Source organism: Salmo salar, chromosome ssa15 (assembly GCF_905237065.1).
Source record: "Salmo salar chromosome ssa15, Ssal_v3.1, whole genome shotgun sequence".
NCBI lineage: Eukaryota > Metazoa > Chordata > Actinopteri > Salmoniformes > Salmonidae > Salmo > Salmo salar.
In genome coordinates, this window is record NC_059456.1 from 109,879,537 (window position 1) to 109,901,793 (window position 22,257).

General features: G+C 46.7%; 1 protein-coding gene across 3 annotated transcripts in view; it reads right to left on the reverse strand.

Moving 5' to 3' along the window:
• Positions 1-22,257, reverse strand: part of LOC106573008 (mitochondrial carnitine/acylcarnitine carrier protein) — a 46,426-nt gene that overhangs the window by 17,903 nt on the left and 6,266 nt on the right. For all 3 annotated transcript variants that reach the window (XM_045696588.1, XM_014147604.2, XM_045696587.1), the window contains exons 3-7: positions 9,478-9,605; positions 5,393-5,483; positions 3,677-3,806; positions 3,159-3,231; positions 2,932-3,041 (exon numbers count right to left, since the gene is read on the reverse strand). In XM_045696588.1, coding sequence (XP_045552544.1) covers positions 2,932-3,041; positions 3,159-3,231; positions 3,677-3,806; positions 5,393-5,483; positions 9,478-9,605 — 532 coding nt within the window. The remainder of the gene's footprint in view (positions 1-2,931; positions 3,042-3,158; positions 3,232-3,676; positions 3,807-5,392; positions 5,484-9,477; positions 9,606-22,257) is intronic.

Here is a 22,257-nt window from a genome sequence, read left to right on the forward strand (position 1 = left end):
TCTCTCAGGTTTTGACCTGCCATTTGAGTTCTGTTATACTCACAGACACCATTCAAACAGTTTTAGAAACTTTGGAGTGTTTTCTATCCAAAGCCAATAATTATATGCATATTCTAGTTACTGGGCAGGAGTAGTAACCAGATTAAATCGGGTACGTTTTTTATCCAGCCGTGTCAATACTGCCCTCCTACCCTCAACAGGTTAAGGTCACAGTTATGAAAACTTAGGACACTAAAGAGGCCTTTCTACTGACTTTGAAAAACACCAAAAGAAAGATGGCCAAGATCCCTGCTCATCTGCGTGAACATGCCTTAGGCATGCTGCAAGGAGGCATGAAGACTGCAGATGTGGCCAGGGCAATAAATTGCAATGTCCGTACTGTGAGACGCCTAAGACAGCGCTACAGGGAGACAGGACGGACAGCCGATCGTCCTCGCAGTGGCAGACCACGTGTAACAACACCTGCACAGGATCGGTACATCCGAATATCACACCTGCGGGACAGGTACAGGATGACAACAACTGCCCGAGTTACACCAGGAATGCACAATCCCTCCCATCAGTGCTCAGACTGTCCGCAATAGGCTGAGAGAGGCTGGACTGAGGGCTTGTAGGCCTGTTGTAAGGCAAGTCCTCACCAGACATCACCGGCAACAACGTCGCCTATGGGCACATACCCACCATCGCTGGACCAGACAGGACTGGCAAAAAGTGCTCTTCACTGACGAGTCGCGGTTTTGTCTCAGCAGGGGTGGTGGTCGGATTTACGTTTAGCGTCGAAGGAATGAGCGTTACACCGAGGCCTGTACTCTGGAGCTGGATCGATATGGAGGTAGAGGGTCCGTCATGGTCTGGGGCGGTGTGTCACAGCATCATCGGAATGAGCTTGTTGTCATTGCAGGCAATCTCAACGCTGTGCGTTACAGGGAAGACATCCTCCTCCCTCATGTGGTACCCTTCCTGCAGGCTCATCCTGACATGACCCTCCAGCATGACAATGCCACCAGCCATACTGCTCGTTCTGTGCATGATTTCCTGCAAGACAGGAATGTCAGTGTTCTGCCATGGCCAGCGAAGAGCCCGGATCTCAATCCCATTGAGCACGTCTGGGACCTGTTGGATTGGAGGGTGAGGGCTAGGGACATTCCCCCCAGGAATGTCTGAGAACTTGCAGGTGCCTTGGAGGTAACGGTTTTGACTTGAGGTTATCGTTTATAGGGGTGCCAGGTAGGTTGTGCCTACCAGAGAAAATATTATTTTCTCCTTTTGGTTTGGGAGGGAATGAGTCCCATCTGGTCCGTCAAGTCTACACCAATACAAAGGACTCATGTAAAAGACAGGATGGAAATACACTTTTCATAAACCCTTACAACATTGGAAAGAACTTCAAAAACAACGGTATTCTTTTGCGTGGGTTGTATTACTAACATAAATGATCACACACACATAACAATATAACAAATAATGAGCTCTGGTTCCTCCAGAAATGTCCGGTACCTCAGGCCTAAAAAGAGTCCAGCCCGGTAAACAAGTTCAGGGAACTCAAGTGACCTTAGTCACGCAATGTTTGTCCGTTCATACCAGTATAGCGTAAACCCAGTGTCAATCATACAATCAAAATAACAATTATTTTATCACACAACTATAAAGCGTATCACATCGTAATAAGTCCTCAACAACTAACTACATAAATCATCACGGTATACATCACACCAAAACAAATTAAATACCGTATACAAAAAGGTTGTAGTCAGTCGGTCAGTCAGACAAGCCAATCTGCCGACAGATCTCCAGCGGAGAAAGGCCACGAAAAACAACGGAGAGGTGTCGTCCAACGGACGCAAAGAGTGGATCCGATCCTGGGTAAACTTGCTATTAGGCTACAAATCACACTTTTATAGGCAACAAAACAAACGGAAGAGGGACGCTTCGGAACTGAGGGTTGAACACATCCTCGTTCACGTCTCCATCACAACCCCACTTTTGCGCAGCTGATGCTGGCTATTTAATTGGGAATTAAAGGGGAAGCGCCCTATTGGAAGGAGAAGCACTATTTAATTGGGAATTAAAGGGGAAGCGCCCCATTGGAAGGAGAAGCACTATTTAATTGGGAATTAAAGGGGAAGCGCCCTATTGGAAGGAGAAGCACTATTTAATTAAGAATTAAAGGGAAAGCGCCCTATTGGAAGGAGAAGCACTGAGACGGTTCAGGAAAATTCAGGGCGTCACATAACATCTCACAGCAAGAACTGGCAAATCTGGTGCAGTCCATGAGGAGGAGATTCACTGCAATACTTAATGCAGCTGGTGGCCACACCAGATACTGACTGTTACTTTTGATTTTAACCCCCCCCTTTGTTCAGGGACACATTATTCCATTTCTGTTTGTCACATGTCTGTGGAACTTGTTCAATTTATGTCTCAGTTTGATGAATCTTGTTATGTTCATACAAATATTTACACATGTTAAGTTTGCTGAAAATAAACGCAGTTGACAGTGAGAGGACGTTTCTTTTTTTTTGCTGAGTTTACAAATAAACAAATCAAAAAACTTCAGCAAAAGGACATTGGGTCAACCTGGGTTCAGTGTGTGGTGTGTGTGTGTGTGTGTGTGTGTGTGTGTGTGTGTGTGTGTGTGTGTGTGTCGGTGTGTCGGTGTGTGTGTCGGTGTGTCGGTGTGTCGGTGTGTGTGTGTGTGTCGGTGTGTCGGTGTGTGTGTGTGTGTGTGTGTCGGTGTGTCGGTGTGTGTGTGTGTGTGTGTGTGTGTGTGTCGGTGTGTCGGTGTGTGTGTCGGTGTGTGTGTGTGTGCGTTTGTGTGCGTGTGTGTGTGTGCGTGTGTGTGTGTGTGTGTGTGTGTGTGTGTGTGTGTGTGTGTGTGTGTGTGTGTGTGTGTGTGTGTGTGTGTGTGTGTGTGTGTGTGTGTGTGTGTACCTGTCTGGAAGTTTGTCTTGAGCACGTCGGGTGGAAGTCCCACAACCCAGTTACAGATGCCCGCTATGCCGCCACAAAGGAGGATCTTTGGCGTGCTGAGCTGGGACACACTGGAACAGGGTTAAACATTTATATAGTGAGGGATTGATATCTGTTACCAATTATTACAGTTCTATAAAGTTTTGGATGAAGAGGTGTTGGGGTTGTATTGGTAACATGAGACTGACCTTTCACCCTCAGCTGTCATTTTGTGTTTCAGGAAGTCATAAGCCATGAAGTAGGCACCATTAGAAGGCACGTCTGAGAGAGAGAGAGAGAGAGAGAGAGAGAGAGAGAGAGAGAGAGAGAGAGAGAGAGAGAGAGAGAGAGAGAGAGAGAGAGAGAGAGAGAGAGAGAGAGAGAGAGAGAGAGAGAGAGAGAGAGAGAGAGAGAGAGAGAGAGAGCAACAGGGAGAGAGAGAGAGGGAGAGAGAGGGAGAGGGAGAGAGAGAGAATGATAGAGAAGGAGAAGAGAGGTATATTGTGAAAGGCATTTGAGGGCAACAGACTGGTGTACTAGTCTGATTTTATTGAACAACAATGATATATTTCAATCCAGGGTAGAACAACACTTGTAGTTAGTCATGTTGAACTTATACCTGATTTATATTACCATCATGGGAACCAAAGTGCAATATAGATTTAAACACACACACGCACACACACACACACACACACACACACAGGGTAAAGTCTGGTGTGTGTACCTCTGATGAGTGTGAGTGTTGTTCCTTTGTAGATGGAGCGGATGCCTTGTGTTTTATACAGCTTGAGAGCACAGTCCAGAGGACCTGCATACCGTACTGCCCGCTGGCCCTCGCTGGCCTGCGCCTGCACCTACACACACACACACACACACACACACACACACACACACACACACACACACACACACACACACACACACACACACACACACACACACACACACACACATCTATCCAATCCTGTCAGATCCATTAGGGAGTAGTTAGGGAGTAGGAGCTAGAGGGAAGGGATTAGGAACTAGGGGGAAGGGATTAGGAACTAGGGGGAAGGGATTAGGAACTAGGGGGAAGAGATTAGGGAGTAGGGGCAAGGGAGTAGGAGCTAGAGGGAAGGGAGTAGGAGCTAGGGGTTAGGGAGTAGGAGCTAGGGGGAAGGGAGAAGGAGCTAGGGGGAAGGGAGAAGGAGCTAGGGGAAGGGAGTAGGCGCTAGGGGGAAGGGAGTAGGAGCTAGGGGGGAAGGGAGTAGGAACTAGGGGTATGGGATTAGGAGTTAGGGAGTAGGAACTAGGGGGAATGGGTTAGAGAGTAGGAACTAGGGGTTAGGGAGTAGGAGCTAGGGGGAAGGGGTTAGGGAGTAGGAACTAGGGGGAAGGGGTTAGGGAGTAGGAGCTAGGGGAAGGGGTTAGGGAGTAGGAACTAGGGGAATGGGTTAGGGAGTAGGAACTAGGGGGAAGGGGTTAGGGAGTAGGAACTAGGGGGAAGGGGTTAGGGAGTAGGAACTAGGGGGAAGGGGTTAGGGAGTAGGAGCTAGGGGTTAGGGAGTAGGAGCTAGGGGAAGGGGTTAGGGAGTAGGAACTAGGGGGAATGGGTTAGGGAGTAGGAACTAGGGGATAAGGGGTTAGGGAGTAGGAACTAGGGGAGGGGTTAGGGAGTAGGAGCTAGGGGTTAGGGAGTAGGAGCTAGGGGGAAGGGGTTAGGTAGTAGGAGCTAGGGGGAAGGGGTTAGGGAGTAGGAACTAGGAGTTTGTGAGTAGGAGTTAGGGAGTAGGAGCTAAGGGGGAAGGGTTTAGGGAGCAGGAACTAGGAGTTAGTGAGTAGGAGTTAGGGGTTAGGGAGTAGGAGCTAAGGGGAAGGGGTTAGGGATTAGGAGGTAGGAAGTAGTAGCTAGGGGGAAGGGGTGAGGGATTAGGAGGTAGGAAGTAGTAGCTAGGGGGAAGGGGTAAGGGATTAGAAGCTACGGGTTAGGAAGTAGGAGCTAAGGGTTAGGCAGTAAGAGCTAGGGGAACGGGTCAGGGAGTAGGAGTTAGGGGGAAGTGGTTAGGGAGCAGGAGTTAGGGGGAAGGAGATAGGGAGTAGGAGTTAGGGGGAAGGAGATAGGGAGTAGGAGCTAGGGGTTAGGGAGTAGGAGCTAGGGGTTAGGGAGTAGGAGCTAGGGGTTAGGGAGTAGGAGCTAGGGGTTAGGGAGTAGGAGCTAGTAGGAAGAGGTTAGGGAGTAGGAGCTAAGGGGAAGGGATTATGGATTAGGAGGTAAGATCTAGGGGGAAGGGGTGAGGGAGTAGAAGCTAGGGGTTAGGAAGTAGGAGCTAGGGGTTAGGCAGTAAGGGCTAGTGGAAAGGGTCAGGGAGTAGGGGAAAGTGGTTAACGAGAAGGAGATAAGGGAAGAGGTTAGGGAGTAGGGAGTAGGAGCTAGGGCAGGGAGTGAGTGTAGTAGTTTTACCTGTAGTAAACACTTGACCCTTTCTCCAGGACACACTATCACTGTCGTGAAAACACCTGCTAGACAGCCTGAGAGAAACAGTTGGGTAGGCCTGACAGTTAGAGAGAGGGGGAGAGAGAGATAAAAAGGGGAGAGAGAGAAAGAGGGAGGAGAGGCAGAAAGAGGGGAGAGAGAGATAGGTAAACGTGAGGAATGTGTGTGTGGTAGTCACTCAGGGGTGGGTAAGGGTGGAAGTGAACGATAGGAGAGAGAAGAGCTACAGATATATTTAGGCTTCATATTTCAACTATTGCACACACGCACACACACACACACACACACACACACACACACACACACACACACACACACACACACACACACACACACACACACACACACACACACACACACACACACACACACACATACACACACACACACACATACATACAGGAACACAGAAAGAAAGAAAGGAACACAGAAAGGAAGGATGTCATGTCTACTCCCACTACTCCTCCCCTCCGGCGTTCGACGCCACCAGTTTACTAACCACCGGGTTACTAACCACCGGGTTACTAACCACCGGGTTACTAACCACCGGGTTACTAACCACCGGGTTACTAGCCACCGGGTTACTAGCCACCGGGTTACTAACCACCGGGTTACTAACCACCGGGTTACTAGCCACCGGGTTACTAACCACCGGGTTACTAACCACCGGGTTACCAGCCACCGGGTTACCAACCACCGGGTTACTAACCACCGGGTTACCAGCCACCGGGTTACCAGCCACCGGGTTACCAACCACCGGGTTACTAGCCACCGGGTTACCAGCCACCGGGTTACCAGCCACCGGGTTACCAGCCACCGGGTTACTAACCACCGGGTTACCAACCACCGGGTTACTAACCACCGGGTTACCAGCCACCGGGTTACCAGCCACCGGGTTACCAACCACCGGGTTACCAACCACCGGGTTACCAACCACGGGGTTACTAACCACCGGGTTACCAGCCACGGGGTTACCAACCACCGGGTTACCAACCACCGGGTTACCAGCCACCGGGTTACCAACCACCGGGTTACTAACCACCGGGTTACTAACCACCGGGTTACCAACCACCGGGTTACCAGCCACCGGATTACTAACCACCGGGTTACTAACCACCGGGTTACTAACCACCGGGTTACTAACCACCGGGTTACAATCCACCGGGTTACTAACCACCGGGTTACTAACCACCGGGTTACTAGCCACCGGGTTACCAGCCACCGGGTTACCAGCCACCGGGTTACCAACCACCGGGTTACCAGCCACCGGGTTACCAACCACCGGGTTACTAACCACCGGGTTACCAGCCACCGGGTTACCAACCACCGGGTTACTAACCACCGGGTTACTAGCCACCGGGTTACCAGCCACCGGGTTACCAACCACCGGGTTACCAACCACCGGGTTACCAACCACCGGGTTACTAACCACCGGGTTACTAACCACCGGGTTACTAACCACCGGGTTACAATCCACCGGGTTACTAACCACCGGGTTACCAGCCACCGGATTACTAACCACCGGGTTACTAACCACCGGGTTACTAACCACCGGGTTACTAACCACCGGGTTACAATCCACCGGGTTACTAACCACCGGGTTACTAACCACCGGGTTACTAGCCACCGGGTTACCAGCCACCGGGTTACCAACCACCGGGTTACCAGCCACCGGCTTACTAGCCACCGGGTTACTAACCACCGGGTTACTAGCCACCGGGTTACTAGCCACCGGGTTACTAGCCACCGGGTTACTAGCCACCGGGTTACTAACCACCGGGTTACTAGCCACCGGGTTACTAACCACCGGGTTACTAACCACCGGGTTACCAGCCACCGGGTTACCAGCCACCGGGTTACTAACCACCGGGTTACTAACCACCGGGTTACCAGCCACCGGGTTACTAGCCACCGGGTTACCAACCACCGGGTTACCAGCCACCGGGTTACTAGCCACCGGGTTACTAGCCACCGGGTTACTAGCCACCGGGTTACCAACCACCGGGTTACCAGCCACCGGGTTACCAGCCACCGGGTTACTAACCACCGGGTTACCAGCCACCGGGTTACCAGCCACCGGGTTACCAGCCACCGGTTTACCAGCCACCGGTTTACCAGCCACCGGGTTACCAACCACCGGGTTACCAACCACCGGGTTACTAACCACCGGTCCTGGGAACCATCATTACGTTCGCCTGTTCCTCGAGTGCGTTAAGAGTCGAGAAGCAAGTTCAGGGAGTGAGTTTTTTAATATATAAACACAAACAACGCACCGACATGAAACAGAGTCGATAACACCTGAGGAAAGAACCAAGGGGAGTGACAGATAGAGGGAAGGTAGTCAAGGAGGTGATGGAGTCCAGGGGAGGGTCATGAGGCGCTGCTGCGCCAGACGATGGTGACAGGTCTGCGGGTTAATCAGCAGCCTGATGACCTGGAGGACGGAGACGGAGTATATGTGACTACCTGGACTCCATTTCCTCTCTCATTACCTCCACTCCCTTAGGTCTATTCCCCAGACAGTATTAATGTTGCTCCATGTCCGTACGCTACACTTGTGCCTTGCATTGTTCTCTGTTACGTTTATTATTAAACTCACTACCTGCACTTGCTTCCCGTTTCCCAGCGTCGTTGTTACAAAGAAAGAAAGGAATACAGAAAGAAAGGACTACAGAAAGAAAGGACTACAGAAAGAAAGGACTACAGAAAGAAAGGACTACAGAAAGAAAGAACTACAGAAAGAAAGGACTACAGGAAGAAAGGACTACAGAAAGAAAGAACTACAGGAAGAAAGGACTACAGAAAGAAAGGACTACAGAAAGAAAGGACTACAGAAATAAAGAACTACAGAAAGAAAGGACTACAGAAAGAAAGGACTACAGAAAGAAAGGACTACAGAAAGAAGGGACTACAGAAAGAAAGGACTACAGAAAGAAAGAACTACAGAAAGAAAGGACTACAGAAAGAAAGGACTACAGAAAGAAAGGAAGGACTACAGAAAGGAAGAAAGGACTACAGAACTACAGAATGAAAGAACTACAGAAATAAAGAACTACAGAAAGAAAGGACTACAGAAAGAAAGGACTACAGAAAGAAAGGAAGGACTACAGAACTACAGAAAGAAAGAACTACAGAAAGAAAGAACTACAGAAAGAAAGGAAGGACTACAGAAAGGAAGAAAGGACTACAGAACTACAGAAAGAAAGAACTACAGAAAGAAAGGACTACAGAAAGAAGGGACTACAGAAAGAAAGAACTACAGAAAGAAAGGACTACAGAAAGAAAGGACTACAGGAAGAAAGGACTACAGAAAGAAAGGACTACAGAAAGAAGGGACTACAGAAAGAAAGAACTACAGAAAGAAAGAAAGGACTACAGAAAAAAGAACTACAGAAAGAAAGAAAGGACTACAGAAAGGAAGAAAGGACTACAGAACTACAGAAAGAAAGAACTACAGAAAGAAAGGACTACAGAAAGAAAGGACTACAGAAAGAAAGGAAGGACTACAGAAAAAAGAACTACAGAAAGAAAGAAAGGACTACAGAAATAAAGGACTACAGAAAGAAAGAAAGGACTACAGAAAGAAAGAAGGGACTACAGAAAGGAAGGACTACAGAAAGAAAGAAGGGAATACAGAAAGAAAGAAGGGACTACAGAAAGAAAGAAGGGACTACAGAAAGAAAGAACTACAGAAAGAAAGGACTACAGAAAGGAAGGACTACAGAAAGAAAGAAGGGAATACAGAAAGAAAGGAAGGACTACAGAAAGAAAGGACTACAGAAAGGAAGGACTACAGAAAGAAAGGACTACAGAAAGAAAGGACTACAGAAAGAAAGGACTACAGAAAGAAAGAAGGGAATACAGAAAGAAAGGACTACAGAAAGAAAGGACTACAGAAAGGAAGGACTACAGAAAGAAAGGACTACAGAAAGGAAGGACTACAGAAAGAAAGGACTACAGAAAGGAAGGACTACAGAAAGAAAGGGGAATACAGAAAGAAAGGAAGGACTACAGAAAGAAAGGACTACAGAAAGAAAGAAGGGAATACCTACATCAGTGTCTTAGTGGGGTCTGGTTGCAACAGCTGTTTTCCCAGTCCGAACCCAAAGAAACTAATGGCCATCATAGGAGCTACGCTGGCTAGGGGGGCCCCCATCCCCCTGTACAGCCCAAGAAGTCCCTACACACACACACACACACACACACACACACACACACACACACACACACACACACACACACACACAGAGTGAGATCAAGAAGGGATATTTGTACATTTTGTTTAACATATTATGTGTACGATGTGTGTGTGTGTGCTTGCGTTTGCGTGTGTGTGTGTTTGTGCGTGTGTGCGTGTGTGTGTGCGCGTGTGTGTGTGTGTGTGCGTGTGTGTGGTGCGGTATGAAAATTAGGCTGGGTCTAGGGTTTCCCTTGGGTCTTTGCGTGTCAAAAACAATATAAACAATATGACACATCAAATAACACCATTTTATTATAGAATGTTGTGTGTGCTGAGTTTTCAGGTGCAAGTCAAACTCCACCACTACGACCACTAGCACTGTCAAAGTTGTACAAAAAAATACAAGTCTGCAAACAAAGAACACGCCACAAACGATGTGTTTACAATACCGCATTGGTAATAAGGCATTATGTGTTCGACCGAATGGGAAAATGTCTGTGTGAGCATTTGAAATAAGATTAGGATCAAAAAATGTTGCTAATCAAATCAAATCAAATCAAATGTATTTATATAGCCCTTCTTACATCAGCTGATATCTCAAAGTGCTGTACAGAAACCCAGCCTAAAACCCCCAAACAGCAAGCAATGCAGGTGTAGAAGCACGGTGGCTAGGAAAAACTCCCTATCTTTGATAGAGATGTTATTAGCAGCTTCTGCGGTAATTAGCTAGCGTTAGCTTGGTACCTAGCTAACACCAATACAACCAGCCTGAAAACAACGACCGGTAGAAATTGCTGTCATTTTCAATATCCCCAGCAATGATTTAGGAATCCACGTGAGTATTAGCTAGGTAGGCGCTTGCTGTTTAACTTCAGTTCATGAAAATAACTAGCTAGCTAATTACTTAACCCTGTTGCCCAAAGGTAACATTATAAGCAGCTGAGTAGCTTCTCTCTGGCTAGTGAGGCTCGACCGGGTTTATGTTTTTGTGAAGCTATAGCAACAATAAGGATTAGCCACAATAGTGGAAGGTGCGGTTGGCCTTAAAAAATAGAACATTACAATTTATTTAGACTAGATAATGGTATTACAAGGTCAGAGTGTTGCAACGTGGAGCAATGACATGGGGTATCAGTCTACTTGGTGAGAACAGAACACAACTGTGAAGAGTTTATGCAAATATTAGCGTTGTTGCTCTTATCAGGGACTTTGACTGTGTGAAATCACCTCTCCAGTCAGCCTATTGTGCGTACTGACCATCATATTGTACTGTACAGCCTTACCTAAGGATTGGTGTTACGGATACAGGTATCCTGAGTGTGTATCCTGTATGTGTATTTCTTTTCTCTCCTTCTCCTCCTCACAGGTGGCAATCATCATTTCCCCCAATCAGAAGACACCTGCTCCTTTTCCATTACCCTATCACAGCCCCTTTGCCTTGGTTTAAAAACCCAGTCAGAAGCTCAATCTACAAGTCATTCAATCTCTCTCCCTCTCTGTTACTGAAATAGGCTAGTCTAGTTTAGGGGTGTTTTTGGATTATTCTTTCTTTCCTTGGGTCCAGCTCAGCCCCTTTTCCCACACCCCCATTACCGTGTGTTTAAGGAATAAACCAATAGTGTTTGACGGTAGATTTAAGTTGTCTGTGGGTTTTAGTTCTCACTGTTCCTTGTCACTGTTATGATTTGCATGAGTTATGTTACGGGCCTCGTTTCCATCCCCTCTAGACTGCAGGGCCAAAGGGATTCGTAACAGTTGGGGATCAATTAATTGGGGATCAATTAATTGGGGATCAATTAATTGGGGTATCAGTCTACTCAGTATCCAAGTGGTCCTCAGTGATCAGACTCCAAAACATCTACGTTGTATTGTTTCTCCTCTGGAATAGTGTTCAATACACATAGTAGGTTGACTGGTACAATAAATGTGGCTCAATTCAGTGGTTTCAGATTGCCACAATCAAATCAAAGTTTATTCGTCACGTGCGCTGAATACAATAGGTGTAGTAGACCTCACAGTGAAATGCTGAATACAACAGGTGTAGTAGACCTTACAGTGAAATGCTGAATACAACAGGTGTAGTAGACCTCACAGTGAAATGCTGAATACAACAGGTATAGTAGACCTCACAGTGAAATGCTGAATACAACAGGTGTAGTAGACCTTACAGTGAAATGCTGAATACAACAGGTGTAGTAGACCTCACAGTGAAATGCTGAATAGAACAGGTGTAGTAGACCTCACAGTGAAATGCTGAATACAACAGGTGTAGTAGACCTTACAGTGAAATGCTGAATACAACAGGTGCAGTAGACCTCACAGTGAAATGCTGAATACAACAGGTGTAGTAGACCTTACAGTGAAATGCTGAATACAACAGGTGTAGTAGACCTCACAGGGAAATGCTGAATACAACAGGTGTAGTAGACCTCACAGTGAAATGCTGAATACAACAGGTGTAGTAGACCTCACAGTGAAATGCTGAATACAACAGGTGTAGTAGACCTTACAGTGAAATGCTGAATACAACAGGTGTAGTAGACCTCACAGTGAAATGCTGAATACAACAGGTGTAGTAGACCTCACAGTGAAATGCTGAATACAACAGGTGTAGTAGACCTCACAGTGAAATGCTGAATACAACAGGTGTAGTAGACCTCACAGTGAAATGCTGAATACAACAGGTGTAGTAGACCTCACAGTGAAATGCTGAATACAACAGGTGTAGTAGACCTCACAGGGAAATGCTGAATACAACAGGTGTAGACCTCACAGTGAAATGCTGAATACAACAGGTGTAGTAGACCTTACAGTGAAATGCTGAATACAACAGGTGTAGTAGACCTCACAGTGAAATGCTGAATACAACAGGTGTAGTAGACCTCACAGTGAAATGCTGAATACAACAGGTGTAGTAGACCTCACAGTGAAATGCTGAATACAACAGGTGTAGTAGACCTCACAGTGAAATGCTGAATACAACAGGTGTAGTAGACCTCACAGTGAAATGCTGAATACAACAGGTGTAGTAGACCTCACAGTGAAATGCTGAATACAACAGGTGTAGTAGACCTCACAGTGAAATGCTGAATACAACAGGTGTAGTAGACCTTACAGTGAAATGCTGAATACAACAGGTGTAGTAGACCTCACAGTGAAATGCTGAATACAACAGGTGTAGTAGACCTCTCAGACAACCCAAAGATTCCTTGATGCCCTTCCAGACTGCCTCTGCCTACCCAAGGACGTCAGAGGACAAAAATCAGTTAACCACCTAACCGAGGAACTCAATTTAACCTTGCGCAATACCCTAGATGCAGTTGCACCCCTAAAAACTAAAAACATCTGTCATAAGAAACTAGCTCCCTGGTATACAGAAAATACACGAGCTCTGAAGCAAGCTTCCAGAAAATTGGAACGGAAATGGCGCCACACCAAACTGGAAGTCTTCCGACTAGCTTGGAAAGACAGTACCGTGCAGTATCGAAGAGCCCTTACTGCTGCTCGATCATCCTATTTTTCCAACTTAATTGAGGAAAATAAGAACAATCCGAAATTTCTTTTTGATACTGTCGCAAAGCTAACTAAAAAGCAGCCTTCGCAAATGGAGGATGGCTTTCACTTCAGCAGTAATAAATTTATGAACTTCTTTGAGGAAAAGATCATGATCATTAGAAAGCAAATTACAGACTCCTCTTTAAATCTGGGTATTCCTCCAAAGCTCCATTGTCCTGAGTCTGCACAACTCTGCCAGGACCTAGGATCAAGGGAGATACTAAAGTGTTTTAGTACTATATCTCTTGACGCAATGATGAAAATAATCATGGCCTCCAAACCCTCAAGCTGCATACTGGACCCTATTCCAACTAAACTACTGAAAGAGCTGCTTCCTGTGCTTGGCCCTCCTATGTTGAACATAATAAACGGCTCTCTATCCACCGGATGTGTACCAAGCTCACTAAAAGTGGCAGTAATAAAGCCTCTCTTGAAAAAGCCGAATCTTGATCCAGAAATTATAAAAAACTATCGGCCTATATCGAATCTTCCATTCCTCTCCAAAATTTTAGAAAAAGCTGTTGCACAGCAACTGACTGCCTTCCTGGAGACAAACAATGTATACGAAACGCTTCAGTCTGGTTTTAGACCCCATCATAGCACTGAGACTGCACTTGTGAAGGTGGTAAATGACCTTTTAATGACGTCAGACCGAGGCTCTGCATCTGTCCTCGTGCTCCTAGATCTTAGTGCCGCTTTTGATACCATCGATCACCACATTCTTTTGGAGAGATTGGAAACCCAAATTGGTCTACATGGACAAGTTCTGGCCTGGTTTAGATCTTATCTGTCGGAAAGATATCAGTTTGTCTCTGTGAATGGTTTGTCCTCTGACAAATCAATTGTAAATTTCGGTGTTCCTCAAGGTTCCGTTTTAGGACCACTATTGTTTTCACTATATATTTTACCTCTTGGGGATGTCATTCGAAAACATAATGTTAAATTTCACTGCTATGCAGACGACACACAGCTGTACATTTCAATGAAACATGGTGAAGCCCCAAAATTGCCCTCGCTAGAAGCCTGTGTTTCAGACATAAAGAAGTGGATGGCTGCAAACTTTCTACTTTTAAACTCGGATAAAACAGAGATGCTTGTTCTAGGTCCCAAGAAACAAAGAGATCTTCTGTTGAATCTGACAATTAATCTGGATGGTTGTACAGTCGTCTCAAATAAAACTGTGAAGGACCTCGGCGTTACTCTGGACCCTGATCTCTCTTTTGAAGAACATATCAAGACTGTTTCAAGGACAGCTTTTTTCCATCTACGTAACATTGCAAAAATCAGAAATTTTCTGTCCAAAAATGACGCAGAAAAATTAATCCATGCTTTTGTTACTTCTAGGCTGGACTACTGCAATGCTCTACTTTCCGGCTACCCGGATAAAGCACTAAATAAACTTCAGTTAGTGCTAAATACGGCTGCTAGAATCCTGACTAGAACCAAAAAATTTGATCATATTACTCCAGTGTTAGCCTCCCTACACTGGCTTCCTGTTAAGGCAAGGGCTGATTTCAAGGTTTTACTGCTAACCTACAAAGCATTACATGGGCTTGCTCCTACCTATCTTTCCGATTTGGTCCTGCCGTACATACCTACACGTACGCTACGGTCACAAGACGCAGGCCTCCTAATTGTCCCTAGAATTTCTAAGCAAACGGCTGGAGGTAGGGCTTTCTCCTATAGAGCTCCATTTTTGTGGAATGGTCTGCCTACCAATGTGAGAGACGCAGACTCAGTCTCAACCTTTAAGTCTTTACTGAAGACTTATCTCTTCAGTAGGTCCTATGATTAAGTATAGTCTGGCCCAGGAGTGTGAAGGTGAACGGAAAGGCTGGAGCAACGAACCGCCCTTGCTGTCTCTGCCTTGCCGGTTCCCCTCTTTCCACTGGGATTCTCTGCCTCTAACCCTTTTACAGAGGCTGAGTCACTGGCCTACTGGTGTTCTTCCATGCCGTCCATGGGAGGGGTGCGTCACTTGAGTGGGTTGAGTCACTGACGTGGTCTTCCTGGCTGGGTTGGCGCCCCCCCTTGGGTTGTGCCATGGCGGAGATCGTTGTGGGCTATACTCGGCCTTGTCTTAGGACGGTAAGTTGGTGGTTGGAGACATCCCTCTAGTGGTGTGGGGGCTGTGCTTTGGCAAAGTGGGTGGGGTTATATCCTGCCTGTTTGGCCCTGTCCGGGGTATCATCGGATGGGGCCACAGTGTCTTCTGATCCCTCCTGTCTCAGCCTCCAGTATTTATGCTGCAGTAGTTTATGTGTCGGGGGCTAGGGTCAGTCTGTTACATCTGGAGTATTTCTCTTGTCTTATCCGGTGTCCTGTGTGTATTTAAATATGCTCTCTCTAATTCTCTCTTTCTCTCTTTCTGTCTTTCTCTCGGAGGACCTGAGCCCTAGGACCATGCCTCAGGACTACCTGGTATGATGACTCCTTGCTGTCCCCAGTCCACCTGGCCGTGCTGCTGCTCCAGTTTCAACTGTTCTGCCTGCGGCTATGGAACCCTGACCTGTTCACCGGACGTGCTTGTTGCACCCTCGACAACTACTATGATTATTATTATTTGACCATGCTGGTCATTTATGAACATTTTAACATTTTAACATTTTGACCATGTTCTGTTATAATATCCACCCTGCACAGCCAGAAGTGGACTGGCCACCCCTCATAGCCTGGTTCCTCTCTAGGTTTCTTCCTAGGTTTTTGGCCTTTCTAGGGAGTTTTTCCTAGGGAGTTTTTCCTAGCCACCGTGCTTCTTTCACATGCTTTGCTTGCTGTTTGGGGTTTTAGGCTGGGTTTCTGTACAGCACTTTGAGAATATCAGCTGATGTACGAAGGGCTATATAAAAATAAATTTGATTTGATTTGATTTGATACAGTGAAATGATTACTTACAGGCTCTAACCAATAGTGCAAAAAAAGGTGTTAGGTGAACAATAGGTAAAGAAATAAAACAGTAAAAAGAGAGGCTATATACAGTAGAGAGGCTATATACAGTAGAGAGGCTATATACAGTAGAGAGGCCATATACAGTAGAGAGGCTATATACAGTAGAGAGGCTATATACAGTAGAGAGGCTATATACAGTAGAGAGGCTATATACAGTAGAGGCTATATACAGTAGAGAGGCTATATACAGTAGAGAGGTTATATACAGTAGAGAGGCCATATACAGTAGAGAGAGGCTATATTCAGTAGAGAGGCTATATACAGTAGAGAGGCTATATACAGTAGAGAGGCTATATACAGTAGAGGGGCTATATACAGTAGAGAGGCTATATACAGTAGAGGCTATATACAGTAGAGAGGCTATATACAGTAGAGGCTATATACAGTAGAGAGGCTATATACAGTAGAGAGGCTATATACAGTAGAGAGGCTATATACAGTAGTGAGGCTATATACAGTAGAGAGGCTATATACAGTAGAGAGGCTATATACAGTAGTGAGGCTATATACAGTAGAGGCTATATACAGTAGAGAGGCTATATACAGTAGAGAGGATATATACAGTAGAGAGGCTATATACAGTAGAGAGGCTATATACAGTAGAGAGGTTATATACAGTAGAGGCTATACACAGTAGAGAGGCTATATACAGTAGAGAGGATATATACAGTAGAGAGGCTATATACAGTAGAGAGGTTATATACAGTAGAGAGGTTATATACAGTAGAGGCTATATACAGTAGAGAGGCTATATACAGTAGAGAGGCTATATACAGTAGAGAGGTTATATACAGTAGAGAGGCCATATACAGTAGAGAGGCTATATACAGTAGAGAGGATATATACAGTAGAGAGGCTATATACAGTAGAGAGGCTATATACAGTAGAGAGGATATATACAGTAGAGAGTCTATATACAGTAGAGAGGATATATACAGTAGAGAGGCTATATACAGTAGAGAGTCTATATACTGTAGAGAGGCTATATACAGTAGAGAGGCTATATACTGTAGAGAGGCTATATACAGTAGAGAGGCTATATACAGTAGAGAGGATATATACAGTAGAGAGGCTATATACAGTAGAGAGGCTATATACAGTAGAGAGGCTATATACAGTAGAGAGGATATATACAGACACCGGTTAGTCAAGCTGATTGAGGTAGTATGTACATGTAGATATGGTTAAAGTGACTATGCAGATATGATGAACAGAGAGTAGCAGTAGCGTAAAAGAGGGGGTGGCGGGACACTATGCAGATAGCCCGGTTAGCCAATGTGCGGGAGCACTGATTGGTCGGACCAATTGAGGTAGTATGAACATGAATGTATAGTTAAAGTGACTGTGCATATAAGATAAACAGAGAGTAGCAGCAGCGTAAAAAGAGGGGTTGGGGGGGGCACACAATGCAAATAGTCCGGGTAGCCATTTGATTACCTGTTCAGGAGTCTTATGGCTTAGGGGTAAAAACTATTGAAGCCTTTTTGTCCTAGACTTGACACTCCAGTACCGCTTGCCATGCGGTAGTAGAGAGAACAGTCTATGACTGGGGTGGCTGTGGTCTTTGACAATTTTTAGGGCCTTCCTCAAACACTGCCTGGTATAGAGGTCCTGGATGGCAGGAAGCTTGGCCCCAGTGATGTACTGGGCCATACGCACTACCCTCTGTAGTGCCTTGCGGTCAGAGGCCGAGAAATTGCCACATGCTCGGCGCGTGTAGCGGAGTATATCAGAATGTCATTGATAGACACCACTACACCCTGCCCGTGCAGGTCCCTGAAAATCTCATCTACAAAGGATTGGAAAACTGATGGAGCATTCATCAACCCGTACGGCATGACGAGGTACTCATAGTGCCCTGAGGTGGTACTGAACGCCGTCTTCCACTCGTCTCCCTCCCGGATACGCACCAGGTTGAACGCGCTCCTGAGATCTAGTTTCGTGAAGAAGAGCGCCCCGTGCATTGACTCAATCGCCGTGGCGATGAACGGTAGCGGGTAACTGTACCTCACCGTGATTTGATTTAGACCTCGGTAGTCAATACACGGGCGCAGACCTCCCTCTTCCTTCTTCACAAAAAAGAAACTCAAGGAGGCGGGTGAAGTGGAAGACCGAATGTACCCCTGACGCAGGGATTCGGAGACATATGTTTCCATAGCCACCGTCTCTGCCTGTGACGGGATACACGTGACTCCTGGGAAGTGCAGCATCTACCAGGAGATCTATCGCACAGTCCCCCCGTCGATGAGGTGGTAATTGAGTCACCTTCTTTTTACAGAAGGCGAGAGCCAAATCGGCATATTCAGGGGGAATGCGCACAGTGGAGACCTGGTCTGGACTTTCCACCGTAGTAGCACCTACGGAAACCCCTAAACACGTCCCCGAGCACACTCGCGACCACCCCGTGAACTGGGAAGGGCATATCCACTGGAACAATGGGGATCCCTAATCTATGGGCAAATGATCTGTCAATGAAATTCCGAGCTGCGCCTGAATCGACGAGCGCCTTATGCTTGGAATGCGGGGGAAACTCAGGAAAAGTAACGTTCAAAAACATGTGGGCAACAGAGGGCTCTGGGTGAGCATGGTGCCGGCTCACCTGGGGTGACGCGAGAGCGCCCTGCCTGCTGTCTCGACTCCCAGAGGAACCTCCCCAGCAGCGACCGGCAGTGTGCACTCAGATGTACGAGCCGTTTACCCACCGCTCTACCCTCAGACGGGTGGTTGAAGACTGCCCGGGAGTGGCGGTTGAAATCTTCGAAGTGGTCCAGCGCCACATCTCCTTCCCCCCCACACTGCGTTGGCCCACTCCAGGGCTCTCCCTGAGAGGCATTTGACGAAGGCAGACACCCTCTCTCGATCCGAAAGCGCCGGGTGAACGGTTGCTAGGTAGAGCTCCAGTTGTAATAGAAAACCCTGACATTGTGCAGCCGTCCCGTCATACTCCCTAGGTAGGGCAAGACGAATCCCACTGGGACCTGGTGAAAGAGGGCCGAGTAGTGGAGACCTTGGTTGCGCTGGCGGAGGTGCTGGAGGACCTCCCTTTCTCTACCAGCGATCCATAGTCTGTAGGACGCGATCCATGGGGGCGCCGAGATGATGGAGCATCTCCGCTTGCTCCTGGACGCGCTCCTCGACCCCAATAACAGGAGTACCTGCTCCTGCTGACTCCATGACGACTGGTGTGTGATTCTGTCAGGTGGTGGGTGTAGCTGATGCATGAAGTCAGGTGCAGGAGAGCAGAGATGAGTGAACAACGCACTTTACTTAAGAAATAGCACAAAGTAAACATACCAATGTGCGAACAATAATGGTTGCCACAAAACACGGGTGAAAACAGCATCCGGAAAAAACCAGCCGGAAATGTATCGACCTGAACAATAAACAATCACACACAAAGACATGGGGGAAACAGAGGGTTAAATACATGACCAGTAATCGGGAAATGAAAACCAGGTGTGTGGGGAAACAAAGACAAAACAAATGGAAAATGAAAAGTGGATCGGCGATGGCTAGAAGACCGGCGACGTCGACCGCCGAGCGCCGCTCGAACAAGGAGAGGAACCGACTTCGGCGGAATTCGTGACAGTAACATTGTTTGCATCCATTAGCTAGCTAACTTTTTTTATGACCAGCACTGTCGGTGCGCGAGACAACTTTACCAGCATCATAGCAGACGTATTGATGAATCGTTGTGACATTTGGAATACGAGTGATGATGTAATCAATGTGTAATAACTACGTAAAAGATTTGTAAACGTGTGAAATTATAATTTGTTTATTTTTATTTCACCTTTATTTAACCAGGTAGGCTAGTTGAGAACAAGTCCTTTATTTAACCAGGTAGGCTAGTTGAGAACAAGTCCTTTATTTAACCAGGTGGGCTAGTTGAGAACAAGTCCTTTATTTAACCAGGTGGGCTAGTTGAGAACAAGTCCTTTATTTAACCAGGTGGGCTAGTTGAGAACAAGTTCTCATTTATAACTGCGACCTGGCCAAGATAAAGCAAAGCAGTGCGACACAATCAACAACACAGAGTTACACATGGAATAAACAAAAATACAGTCAATAATAAAATAGAAAAAGTCTATATAAAGTGTGTGCAAATGAAGTGGGATAAGGGAGGTAAGGCAATAAATAATCCATAGTGGCGAAATAATCACACTACAGCAATTAAACACTGGAGTGATAGATGTGCAGAAGATGAGTGTGCAAGTAGAGATACTGGGGTGCAAAGGAGCAAAATAAATAAAATAAATAACAGTATGGGGATGAGGTAGTTGGATGGGCTATTTACAGATGGGCTACGTACAGGTGCAGTGATCTGTGAGCTGCTCTGACAGCTGGTGCTTAAAGTTAATGAGGGAGATATGAGTCTCCAGCTTCAGTGATTTTTGCAGTTCGTTCCAGTCATTGGCAGCAGAGAACTGGAAGGAAAGGCGGTCAAAGGAGGAATTGGCTTTGGGGGTGACCAGTGAAATATACCTGCTGGAGTGTGTGCTACGGGTGGGTGCTGCTATGGTGACCAGTGAGCTGAGATAAGGCAGGGCTTTACCTAGCAAAGACTTATAGATGACCTGGAGACAGTGGGTTTGGCGACGAATATGAAGCGAGGGCCAGCCAACGAGAGCATACAGGTCGCAGTTGTGGGTAGTATATGGGGCTTTGGTGATAAAGCGGATGGCACTGTGATAGACTGCATCCAATTTGCTGAGTAGAGTGTTGGAGACTATTTTGTAAATGACATCGCCGAAGTTGAGGATCAGTAGGATAGTCAGTTTTACGAGGGTATGTTTGGCAGCATGAGTGAAGGATGCTTTGTTGCGAAATAGGAAGCCGATTCTAGATTTAATTTTGGATTGGGGATGCTTAATGTGAGTCTGGAAGGAGAGTTTACAGTCTAACCAGACACCCAGGTATTTGTAGTTGTCCACATATTCTAAGTCAGAACCGTCCAGAGTAGTGATGCTGGACGGGCGGGCTGGTGCGGGCAGCGATCGGTTGAAGAGCATGCATTTAGTTTTACTTGCATTTAAGAGCAGTTGGAGGCCACGGAAGGAAAGTATTATGTGACGTCAGGTCCCGATTTGTCAACAAGCTTATTTGATGCGTCAAATAGTGTTATTAGATGTGTATCTTTTTGACACGCAAAGACCCAAATGGCGTTCCATAGTTCAAGCACCTTTGGCAGCGATTACAGCCTCAAGTCTTCTTGGGTATGACACTACAAGCTTGGTACATCTGTGTTTGGGGAGTTTCTCCCATTCTTCTCTGCAATTCCTCTCAAGCTCTGTCAGGTTGGATGGGGAGTGTCGCTGCACAGATATTTTCAGGTCTCTCCAGAGATGTTCGATCGGGTTCAAGTCCGGGCTCTGGCTGGGCCACTCAAGTACATTCAGAGACTTGTCCCAAAGCAACACCTGCATTGTCTTGGCTGTGTGCTTAGGGTCGTTGTCCTGTTGGAAGGTGAACCTTCACCCCAGTCTGAGGTCCTTAGCGCTCTGGAGCAGGTTTTCATCAAGGATCTCTCTGTACTTTGCTACATTCATCTTTGCCTCAATCCTGACTAGTCTCCCAGTCTCTGCCACTGAAAAACATCCACACAGCATGATGCTGCCACCACCATACTTCACCGTAGCGATGCTGCCAGGTTTCCTGCAGACGTGACGCTTGGCATTCAGGACAAAGAGTTCAATCTTGGTTTCATCTGAACAGAGAATCTTGTTTCTCATGGTCTGAGAGTCTTTAGGTACCTTTTGGCAAACACCAAGCGGGCTGTTATGTGCCTTTTATGGAGGAGTGGCTTCCGCCTGGCCACTCTACCATAATGGCCTGATTGGTGGAGTGCTGCAGAGAGGGTTGTCCTTCTGGAAGGCTCTCCCATCTCCACAGAGGAACTCTAGAGCTCTGTCAGAGTGACCATCGGGTTCTTGGTCACCTCCCTGACCAAGGCCCTTCTCCCCAGATTGCTCAGTTTGGCCGGGCGACCAGCTCTAGGAAGAGTCTTGGTGGTTCCAAACTTCTTCCATTTAAGAATGATGGAGGCCACCATGTTCTTGGGGACCTTCAATGCTGCAGACATTTTTTGGTTCCCTTCCCCAGATCTGTGCCTCGACACAATCCTGTCTTGGAGCTCTATGGACAATTC